The sequence below is a fragment of the Crocuta crocuta genome, unplaced genomic scaffold (genome assembly GCF_008692635.1).
Source record: "Crocuta crocuta isolate KB4526 unplaced genomic scaffold, BGI_CrCroc_1.0 scaffold85, whole genome shotgun sequence".
NCBI classification, from domain to species: Eukaryota; Metazoa; Chordata; class Mammalia; order Carnivora; family Hyaenidae; genus Crocuta; species Crocuta crocuta.
In genome coordinates this window covers 2,099,744-2,111,803 of record NW_027530620.1, presented here as the reverse complement: position 1 = coordinate 2,111,803, position 12,060 = coordinate 2,099,744, and the positions used below count along the sequence as shown (strand labels likewise).

The 12,060-nt window shown below is 41.0% G+C and overlaps 1 protein-coding gene across 1 annotated transcript in view; it reads left to right on the top strand.

Annotated features, from left to right (window-relative positions):
• CUNH1orf87 (chromosome unknown C1orf87 homolog) overlaps positions 1-12,060 on the top strand; it is a 106,910-nt gene that overhangs the window by 50,771 nt on the left and 44,079 nt on the right. The window contains exons 4-5 of the mRNA XM_077768122.1: positions 10,403-10,543; positions 11,104-11,367. Coding sequence (XP_077624248.1) covers positions 10,403-10,543; positions 11,104-11,367 — 405 coding nt within the window. The remainder of the gene's footprint in view (positions 1-10,402; positions 10,544-11,103; positions 11,368-12,060) is intronic.

Genomic DNA, 12,060 nt, shown 5'->3' with positions numbered 1-12,060 from the left:
AGCACCTGGGTGGTTCAGTGGGTTAAGCATCTGACTCTTGATCTAAGTTCAGGCCTTGATCTCAGAATCATGAGTTCAAGCCTTGTGTTGGGCTCTATACTGGGCAGGAAGCTTACTTTAAAAAGGGAAGAAGAACAAAACTGAGGCTCAGAAAAGTTGAAGTGGCTCATAAGTATAGAGAGAAGATGTTTACCCAGGTTTTCTTCTCTCTCTTTTTTTCCAAGTCATCTTTCTAATTATAAAGTACTGCATACTGATGTACAATTTTGGCAGATGGAGAATATAAGAAGAAAACTCAACCAAAGAAAGATAATAACATATTTCTTTCTTTTCTTTTTTCTATGCATAGATGTAGAATGAGAATCATTAGGTATGCCTTGTTATCCTGCTCAGTTCATTTCATATTACAAATTTTCACCCCAGCTTCAAAAAATTCATTCGAAGCATCATCTTGAATGGCTCTATGAGAATCATACTCAGAATAAACACTTAAATACTATTTATAATGTGCTGGGCACATTCTAAGTTCACTAACATGTATTCACTAACTTATTACTCCCAAGCACCCAGTGAGGTAGGAATTCTTATTATCTTCAGTTCAAACATGAAGGAACTGAGAAACAAGGAGGTCAGGGGCCTTGCCCAGGTCATAAGGCTGAGAAGTGACAGAGTCGCGGTTGAAGCCCAAGTCCTAGGTTCCCAGTCACCACCAACTGTCTTCATTCCTTCGCATGGATATAACATGGCTCATTTAACTAATCCCTTACTGATGGGCATTAAAGTCATTTCTAGTTTTTCTCTTATGAATGGAAATGTGTTTCTTGACACTCCCTCTACCACATCAAGCAGCCCATTCCTGAAACAGGTTCTGCATTAGCCATTATCATGGCCAGAATGTTCATTGGGTAAGCTGTTCTTGGACCTGCAAGATATGGATACTTTGCTAGCTCTGTAGTGCCAGAGGGACATGGTTCGCTCCTCCCTTCCCAGAACTCAATGAGATTTCCTGTGGGAAACTCAGAAGGGCTAACACCCAGCCACCAAATACAGCAAGGCCTCCTGGGAGGTGTGTGTTCTGACTAACTGGTCTGTCTGCCGAGTATATGGTGCTGGCCTGCCAGATGGCAGCCACAGTTGCCTGGTACAGAGGCACTCATTACCACCTTGACTAAGTGGTAAATGGAATTCTGTGGCAGTGAGTGAAGCAAACCAATCAGAGCTCCTTCTAGATCCTTATCTCTCACACATAGATGAAAATATGCTTTCCTGCCTGGGATGTAACAGGCAATCTGGACTGTCTGAATTTGCTCCAAAAGAAAAGTTGCTGATAAAGACTGAGCTAACGTGGGTGAGGACGGGCAAGTGTGAAACTCTTTTCTAAATTACAGATCAAGTTTGAAGACTATCATTAGTTAGTGGGAGGTAAGTAAAGCTGAAAATGCTATGAGAACTCATCGTTTCATACATCTGAGAACAGTAAGAGGTCTTATAAATCAGCAAGTACAAATCTCCACTTCAGAAATGAAGAATGAGGGGCCCCGAGAGCTCTCGTGATTAGCTTGAGGCTTCACAAGTCAAAAGCCTGGCTCTTCTTCTCAACAGTAGCCCTAGAATCTTTCTGTCCCAATCCTGTTCTTTATGTGTCTTTGAAAATACACATATTGTTTGTATTATTTCTCAGAAGCATCAGCTCTGCCTTCTCTCAGAAAATAAAAAAGAATGTGTGACTAGCTACAAACTCAGTAGCACGGTTTCAAAAATAAAATGAGAGCGTGTTTTTTGCATCTGGCAGCATGAAAATGAAAGTGTTAGTGCTTTAATTTTAATAATTATCATAGCCGATTGGTAATGTGTTCTTTTCAAAGTGCTTTTGTGTGTTTTATCTTATTTGTTCTCCACGGCAGCCCTGTGAGATAGGTAGAGGCACATGATGTTATCCTCATTTTGTACATGAATAGACAGACGTCAAGGACATTTCCACTTGGCCGTGCATTGGTAGATTCATCATGTTCAAAACAGGACCTTTGAACTTGCTCTTTCTCTGTGGTCTGTCTCACACAGTAGACCCACATCTTTGCCAGTTACACCAGCAAGAAACCTGGCCATGCTTTCCTCCTCTCTCCCTGAATCTAGTATCACTGAGCCCTTTAAATTCTACCCTTTATGTCTCTCAAAAATACCTTCTTATTTCTGCTTCCTCTGCCATCACCCTTGTCAGACCACCATTGTACCTCAGCAAGATGACTTTAATTATCTTCAAACTGGCTGTCCTTTTCTATGCTTCTCTCTCTGTCTTGGTCAGCTACTGTAATAATACTGCTGTGTGACAAATCACCCCAGTACTCAGTGGTTTATGACAATAATCATTTATGCTCACATCTGTAGATGTGAGCTAGGATAGGTTTTGCTTTTTTTTATTTGGACTTTTCTAGGCTTGGCTGCAGATGATAGATGTGTTCAGGTATGCTCTGGGTTTTTCTTACTGTTCTGAACCCAGTAGGTTCTTCAAGGCAAGTTCTGCTTATAGTAATGGAACATTTCAAGAAGACAGGCTCAGACACAAGTACGTATTAAGTCTTTGCTTGTGTCATATCTGATGTGGGAAACAAAGGCAGAAGAAAAAATTAAACTTCCTTGCTATGTACAGCCCATTGACAAGTCCATGAGACAGGTAGAGTGACCTTCCTCTGGGAACTCAGCTGCCTCAATGCTGACACTTCGCTGAGGGCAAAAGGTGATTTTAGCTTAACATTTTCCTGACCTCCAGGATCCTGTAAGTTTCCTTTAACTGCCTCAAAGGTGACACTTTGCTGAGGGCAAAAAGTGATCTTAACATTATCCTGACTTCCAGGATCCTGTAAATTTCCTTTAACATACAAAAATTCCTTTGGAAACTCCCTTTATCTCTACCCCCCAAATATATGTTTGCAATCATCCTCCAAGCACATGGCTCACTGATATACATCTGAAGGGTTTTATTTGATGTGCAAATGTTGGGGTCCTGAAGCCAACCCAAGAAAAAATTCTTAGGATGTCTTCCGTGCAAAAAGGTCGTTTTATTAAAACACAGGGACAGGACCATGGGCAGAAAGAGCTGCCCTGGGATTGTGAGGAATAGTTGATTGTATACTTGGGAGCTGAGGGAGGTAAAGACAGGGAAGTTTCCAGGAGTATTTTAATATGCTAAAGAAGACTTCATGGGGGTACTGGAGGCCTAACTATTGTCAAGCTAAGGCTATTTTTTCCCTCTAGCAAAGTACTACTATTAAAACAGTTGGGAGTTAGTAGAGGAATGTTCTACTCTGCCAGCCTCAAGTATTTGTCAATGGGCTATAGATTCTAAGGAAATGGAATTTTATCTACATTTCCTTTTTGCCTTTATTCCCCACATCATTATGATTAAGGTTTTATTAGACAGTAATAAATGATCCTCTCCTAATAATAGCTAGCCCTCTTGAGGTCCTAGAAACCTTCCAAAATTCCTTAGAGACTTATCCTATCCCTAACCCTCTCCCAACTTGAAAGTGTATAATCAGTCACCCGTTAAAACCCCAGTGCAGCTCTTCTGCCCATGACTCTTGTCCCTGTGCTTTAATAAAACCACCTTTTTGCACCAAAGATGTCTCAAGAATTTTTTCTTGGCTTTTGGCTCTGAACCCCAACATTTCCACGTCAGTATCGATGAACATCTGCCCCATTGGCCAAGGCAAACCACATGGCAAAGCACAACACAACTGGGGCTTCTTTTAGGAGTAACTTCTGAAGCACTCAAGTGTGGCCACCACTTAAAAGACTTAAAACCATTGCTTAATCCCCTTTGCCCTAGTATAAAATGCAAACTCCTTGATGGCCTCTCCAGCTCACTTCTGTTCTCTCTGCTTCTCTCATGTGCCCACCTTTCCCTAAACAATCTTTGTTTCCCAGATATAGTTCTGTTCCATTTTGTCTTCTATGCTTTGCCTATGCCAGTCCTTTTGTATGAAATTCTCTTCATGTAACCCCTAAGTACACTAGGGTCTCAACTTACTAACATATCAACTCTACTAAGCATCACTGTCTGATCACCAAGATGGTGGCAAATGCCTTACTTTTTGTAAGGTACTTGTAAATCAATTTGTGCATACCCCTATAGCAGACATTGCTATACTATTAAAATGGGTTGTTTCCTCTAAGGTAACCTTGTGTGTCAATTACACTCAAAATATTGATTAAAATTTTGGTAATGGTGTGAAGTCAGTGCTCATATCTCTGTTTTGTAGGTGAGAAAACAGAGACACAGTGATGGTAAGTAACTTGCCAAAGCTCATACAACCAGTTGAATATTGGTGGATCTAGGATCTAGGATCTAGGGTGTGAGCCCAAGTGGTCTGGATAGACTACACCTGTGTTTCATGATTGGACCCCACACCTCAGGAGAAAAATTAAAACTCTCCCTAAAGAGAATGGGATTCAATACCAAGAAATACTATTTTGTTGAGTAGATTGAGCTTTGGAGAGCAAGAAACCATTATAGTATTTTAGAATTATTTTCCCCCAAAGAATGAAATTTTGCCCAATAATAAAAATAAAATAAAACAATAAAATAAATCTTAAAGGCTCCTAGTAGTCAAAAGTGGGATATTTTGGCTATAAATAAGAGTAACAGTTTTAATGGATTTAAATGCATTGTATATGCTTAAATCTATATCTTTATAGTGATTTAAAAAAATAAAAACTCATTGGTCGCCTGTGAAGAATTCTAGGGAACAAATTATTCTTTAAATTGGTAAATAATAGGGGCACCTGGGTGGCTCAGTGGGTTAAGCCTCTGACTTCGGCTCAGGTCATGATCTCACTGTTTGTGGGTTTGAGCCCCGCATTGGACTCTGTGCTGACAGCTCAGAGCCTGGAACCTGTTTCAGATTCTGTCTCCCTCTCTCTCTGACCCTCCCCTGCTCACCCTGTCTCTCTCTCTTTCTCTCAGAAATAAATAAAACATTGAAAAATTTTTTTTTAAAGAATTCACATTCCTAACATGTTCCTATGTGACACTGAGGTTCCTGGCCCAAGGACCATACTTTGAAAAACACTGCTTTATAGATACATGCCGAATAAAATGTGGAGGAAATAATATGCCATCTGTGGTTTACTTCATTTCTGGTGGCAGGTGATGTGGATATAAATAAAACAAGAATTTCAGTTAATAATTACAGCCTGGTGATGAGTAGATGGAATTCCATTATACTTTCCTTAATACCACATGTGCCTGTGTTTGAAGTTTTCTATAATTACAAGTTAAAATGTAAAGAAACTATAAATTTTTACAATGATAAATAAAATAGTCAAATGATTAATGCTAATACTTACTGTATGGACTTAAGGTATATATTAAAATCACATGTTAAATGTATTAATTTGGAAATGCTTTTTTTTTCAATTCTACATTTCTTATGAAATCCTATCAAGCTTTTTATATCCATCTTTCTTGTGATTGTATTTATTATCACTAGCATCTCTTTTTGAGCCATTTTGAGCTTTCTAGAACACATCAACACCTTGGTCTAAAATGTTGAAGAAGCAGAACTTTTCAAATCTGCATTAGATGCTGTCTCTGCAGATTTGCTCTGAAGCACCAGCTATGCACTGCACAGTGTGGAGACAATTTATCGTATTCTTTTGTATTGGAGGAAGGTGTTCATGGATTCCACAATATAACCACTTTAATTTTTTTTTACTTTTTAAATATTCATTTATTTTAGAGAGAGAGAGAGAGAGAGAGCGAGCACAAGCAGGGGAGAGGCAGAGAGAGAGAAGGAGACATAGAACCTGAAACAGGCTCAAGGCTCTGAGCTGTCAGCATAGAGCCCTATGCTGGTTTCAAACTCTGGAACACGAGAGATCACGACCTGAGCTGAAGTTGGATGCTCAACCAACTGAGCCAACCAGGCGCCCCCATCACATTATAACCCCTTTAAAATATTTTTTTTAATAACTTGTTTATTGTGAGAGAGAAAGAGTGTGAGTGGTGGTGGGGAGGGGAGCAGAAAGAGAGGGAGATACATAATGCGCAGCAGACTCCAGGCTCTGAGCTTTCAGCACAGAGCCTGATGCTGCAGGGCTCGAACTCACAAGCTGTGAGATCATGACCTGAGCCAAAGTTGGACACCTAACCAACTGAGCCACCCAGGCCCCCTAATAACCAATATTTTTAAAAAACACTTATTTACACTCCCCAAGCCCCAAGAATTGCCAAATCTGTGTTAAATCTTTTTTTTTTAATTTATTTATTTTGAGAGAAAGATACTAAGGGGGGGAGGGGTGTGCAGAGAGAGTAGAAGGAGAGAGAATCCCAAAATGGAATTCAATCTCATGGTCATTAGATCATGACCTGAGCTAAAACCAAGAGTTGGATGCTCAACTGACCGAGCCACCCAAGCACCCCACCCCCCCAACCCCAAAGTCTGTGTTAAACTTCTGTGCTTCATTTGTAACAATCCTTCTAGGTAAATACCACAAGGCTTATGCCCCAAATTCATTGTGTGCCATCCACAAGCACTATTTTGTGATTCAAAAGAAAAGCAAAGGAGAGAAATCTGTAGAACTAGAGATTTTACAGATACTCTGGCAACCTCTGAAGTCAGATACATGGTAATTCTTGGTCAAAACATTCCATGTTATCTTCTTTGACACTTTGTGAATACAATGTTGGGAAAAACAACAGCCCAGGCTGATTGATATCAGTGAAGGGGAAATCTGAAGCCAGGCACAGGCCTCCAGAGCCTCAACAGGCCATGGTCAGCTTTCTCACACCGTGTTTCTCTATTCATTCTTCAAATCTGGCACTGTTCTTAAATGCTGGGAGTCAGCAGGATGCAAACAAGACAGTTCTGGCCCACACAGAGCTCTCACTCTATTGAGACACACAGCAAATAACAAATCCAGTTTTAGAATTTACAAATTGTTTAAAATGCGTTATAACACTCATTCCTCACAGCAGTCCTGGGAGTAGAACATACTTTCATCTTTCCATAGGAGAGGCTATAAAATTTAGTCTATGGACATCTAGGCTAAAATATCTGTGAGGGCAAGAAGCACACCTTTGTTCACCTGTATCTGAAGTGAAGATAAAGGCACTCAAAACGGTGTTCACATGAGGAAAGGGACACCTTGACTCTATTGGAATGATGAAGTATTGATAAACGCTCCTTCAGAACCCTGCAACATAAGGGCACCTGGTGGCTCAGGCAGTGAAGTGTCTGCCTTCAGTTCAGGTTATGATTTCATGCTTTGCAAGTTTGAGCCCCATGTCAGGCTCTGTGCTGACAGCTCAGAGCCTGGAGCCTGCTTCGGGTTCTCTGTGTGTGTCTCTCTCTGCCCCTCCCCTGCTCTCATTCTATCTCTCTCTCAAAAATAAATAAACATTAAAAACAATCCTGCAATATAGAAAGAAGTGTATCAATTCTTAGAGGCAGAAAAATATTTATATGTGGCTGAAAATGGAAATGTTTTATATTACAAGTAATTTCCAAAGAAACATATTGTTCTAAGAAAATGTTCTAGGGGCACTTGGGTGGCTCAGTTGGTTAAGCATCCAACTTCAGCTCAGGTCATGATTTCGTGGTTTGTGAATTTGAGCCTCATGCTAGGCTCTGTGCTGACAGCTCAGAGCCTGGATCCTGCTTTGATTTTGTGTCTCCCTCTCTCTCTGCCCATCCCCCATTCATGTTCTGTCTCTCTCTGTCCTCAAAAAGGAATAAATGTTTTTAAAAATTAAAGAAAGAAACAAAATGCTGTAGGAAACACCTGAAATACCAAACCAGATACTTTACAGGATGAAACTGCTCTGTGGACTAAATGTAGATACTCTCTCCTCCTGGGGCAGTGGGGGAAATGCAGGGTTCAAATCTGATCCGTACAACTTACTAGGGGGGAAATTTTGGACAATTCCCTTTTTTTAATCTTTATTTATTTATTTTGAGAGAGAGAGAAAATGTGCATGCACATACGCCAACAGGAGAGAGAGAGAATGCGAGAGAGAATCCCAGGCAGAGAATCCAAAGCCTAATATGGGGCTCGATCTCACAAACTGTGAGGTCATGACCTGAGCTGAAATCGAGAGTAGGATGCTTAACTGACTGAGCCACGCAGGTGCCCCAATTTTGGCCAATTCTGACCTAGTCATAGCTCTCCTGAAAACATTTCCATGGCTCCCCATTGCCAAGAGGCTACTAGGACTTAAGGCAATTCACCCCCTTTCTCCTACCTCCCTCTGAAGCCTTATTTTTTGCCTTTTTCAAAACTTAAACTATGCTCTGGAAGCATCCATGCCTCTTTTAGGAGCATGTGTGCACCTTTAAGGTTTTCAAAACCCAGTATCCTTTTCCTGGGCCATTCTTCTCTTCTCCTCTCTCTCCACTAGTTAGCCCTCCGAATCCAAATCGACACCTCTTTCAAGCCCATACTTAAATGTCATTGCTTCAAGACCTGAACCACCAAGCCCAGCTTAGGTGGCCCTGTGGAAAGTTCTGACAGTGACCCTCACTGCTCCATATGGTACTGTCACAAGTGCTGGTATGTCTCTCACTGTCTGCAAGTTCAGTGAGAGCAGGGGCCAAATCTCTTTTGGTCACTCAAGTGCCTGTCACAGTACCTGGCCCAGGTCAGGCAAGCCACCAAAGCCACCAACATTTCCTAAATGAAGGAAGAAACTTACTTAACTTCTGAAAGCCTTGGCTTTCCAGATATAAAAGGGTGTTAACCCTACCGGCCTTATAGGGTTGTTGTAAAGATAGAAACAAATGACATAAACAAAGCCTCCCTGTGATGCCTTGTACAGAGTATGTGTCCAAAAAAGTCTTATTATTTTTTTAAGTTTATTTATTTATTTTTAGAGAGCATGAGTGTGGAAGGGGCAAAGAGAGAGAGAGAGACAGAAAGTGCCAAGCAGGCTCTGCGCTGTCGATGCAGAGCCCAGTGCGGGGCTCGATCTCATGAACCGTGAGATCATGACCTGAGCTGAAATCAAGAGTCTGATGCTTAACTCTCTGAGCCACCCAGGCTCCCCAATGTCATTAATTTTATGCCTATTCTAGAATTCCCTACCACTCCTGCTCACTCTTCCCACTCTAGAGAGCCTTTTGATTTTTCTTTAAAATCCTTCCAGACTGTAAAGGACCTATAGGTTGCTATCCATATTGACAGGTTATTCACCATGACTCTCAACTGAGTACAGATATTCAGCTTTCAGTGAATCCTTCTGATAATGTCTCCTTTCATTAAAAATAGTCATGTGTCTTAATATATTCCCAAGATTTTATTTTTATCTGGTATGACACGGTAGCAGATATGGTGACAACTGCCTTTGAAGGAATAGTTTCTCACATTTCCCACCCAAAGGAGGCATGCCATATATTGTAGGAACCCATGGGGAAGCCCTAAGCTCTGTCAGGAGGCAGAAGCGAGGGGAAATCACAAGCTACAGTCTTTATAGGGGTTTCCACAGGAAAGGCAAGGCAGTGTTGGGTACACAGCTTAGGACTGGCTAGCTTGAATAATTCCAGCAGGCTTTGAGCAGAGGGGCTGTCCCTAATTGTCCAGTATCTGGACTGGGGTGATTTGGGGCAGGGGAAATACTTGCTTCATGAGAAATCAGTTAATCCTGGGAAGGGCAATCTCTTCCAGCCGGCAAGGCTGCCAAAGGTGTCAAAACATCATAAAATACAGAAAAATTTTTTAAAAACATGATTAGTACACCTATGCTATTGCAGGAGGGAATAGTACTTCGTCACTCAGCCTTGTCCCATCATTTATTCTATTGTAAACCTTAATAACACTGCTCTTGGGATATAATATTCTGGGCTTTTTAATCTCTTCTATTCCATTCCTGACAAAATTCACAGTTGCCCTTTCTGCTCTTCCTCAATCTGCTAATTAAAACAGTCTAAAGAGTGGTTGGCTGGCTCAGTCAGCAGAGCATAGGAGTCTTAATCTCAGGGTCATAAATTCAAGCCCCACATTGGGTGTGGAGCTTACTTAAAAAAAAGAAAAAGAAAAAAATATATATAACAGCCTAAGGATACATTTATATCTAATAAGAGCCCCTATAGTTGCCTATAAATGCCTTATATTATACTATTTCTCCTTTGTGTGTCATCGACACCTTCTTTCTTGCACAAATGAAACAGCACTGTTTTACTGTTGATAGATTTATCAACTGTGTTAACTGCATAATGCTGAGATTGATGTTGAGACAAGCTTTCTTCTTTGGGGACTCATTGATTCAATGACTACATGGGCTGAAGTCGCTTGGAACCAGGAATGTGTTTTAAGAGATTGTTTCCTCATTCATATTCTCCCTTCTTTCTCCTTTCCCTTTTCCTCTCCCCTTTTGACCTTTACTACTATTTGTCTTTGTTTCTTTAAGATTCCCAGCCAGACAAATGCCCATTGTAGCTCGGTACCAACTGGAGACCAGTCCCTATCTTATATTCATGGCCTCCCCAGGAGAAAGCTCAGAGCCTGGTCTTTGGAACAGATGGCAAGGGGAAGCTCTGACCAACCTGAGGTATGTGTACGAAGACTTGACTTGTTTTCTATTGTGGATGAAAGGGTATTACTTGTTGCCTGTATATTTGAATGTGCAGCAGATAATAAGATAAGGGGGGACACTAGAGGCCATATGATGAATCAGCTTCTCAGAAGCCCCTTGGTAAGCTTATAGGCAAACCCTGACTGTCTCAGCTTAACTTCTCATCTTTCTTCCACCTTCTTCCTCTGGATACAACGTGTCTCTAACACTTGGCATTCTAAATTCCCTTATAATTAAAAAATTATTTGGTAGAAGACAGATGATATCCCTTAAGGAGACTTCTAATAGAGTATGTGCTCTAAAAAGGTTTGCTTCTTTTCTTCTTCTGAAGGCAACAGTCCAAGGCATTGGAGATTAATATTTGTGCCCAGAATGAATACCTACCTCTAGGTGTTACCAGCTGCGCTGTTCTAGGCTAGGCCTGAAAGTGAATGCTCTGATATCAGCCCCTCTAGGCTTCTGCTTCTTTGCATTGGCCTTCAGCCTTCTCATTTTAGAGCTGTGTTACCTTATTGCTGCTGTTGCTCTTGTGTCAGGATTTTGGCCAGAGGCCAAGTGGAACAACAAGAGAAGATGCTTTTCTTCTTGCCCTGGTCAGAAGAGAGCTTCACGCACGCCCTTTGAGCTCCAGCTTACTAGAAAAGCTTCAGAAAGAGCTGAAGACCCTGGATCCTATCTCTTCGGGATTTCTTCTCCAGTCTCAACTGAGCCGTCTTTTCTTAAGACACGAAGTCCCTCTACAGTTACCAACAGTCAAGGTCCTGTGCCAGAGATTTTCTAAGAGGGACTCTCCAGAAATGGTACGGCCATGTTGCTATTCTAAGCATGGGTTCCTTTTGTTTATCTTACTTGCACACATCAGAGCAATAGAATTAAAAGTTTAGTCTCTCTTTCTTTTTTTTTTTTAGTTTCTTTTTTAAAAATAACCTTACTATTGACTCCTAAGATACAAAGCTTATTCATATTTATATGTGGAAGTTTCTAGTCAGAAGAGAGCAGAATAAAAAATGGATTAAGGCCTCTTAGTCCTATTTAATTTCTTTTTAAAAGACTGCTGTTCCTGACTTTCATTGTCTGCTCTTAGCACTATTGGGTTACAGATTCAAGAAAATGGGCCCACTTGAGCAACTTACAAGTTGGTCAGTTTGTAGGCTCTGAGATAAGATTGGAGAATTTGACTAGGATGTATCATTCTAGAGAGTTCCTAAAGAGTTAGAGGTGGGAGGTATCTTTGAAATCTAATTCACCACCATGTTACTAATTGGGAAACTGAGACCCAGAGTGGGGTAAGGAAATTGCTCAGTGCACTTCAGAGAATTAATGGTGGGCCCAAAGCAGAGATTAAGGCTCCCCAGTGACAAGTCCAGGGTTCTTACTCTGAACACTGCACTTTCCTGGAGTTGTATGCCCACCAGAGTCCCTGGGATGTCATCCAGACCAGCAATGGAAATGGACAACATTCTTTCAGTCCTTTCCCATCTTAAAAAAAAAAA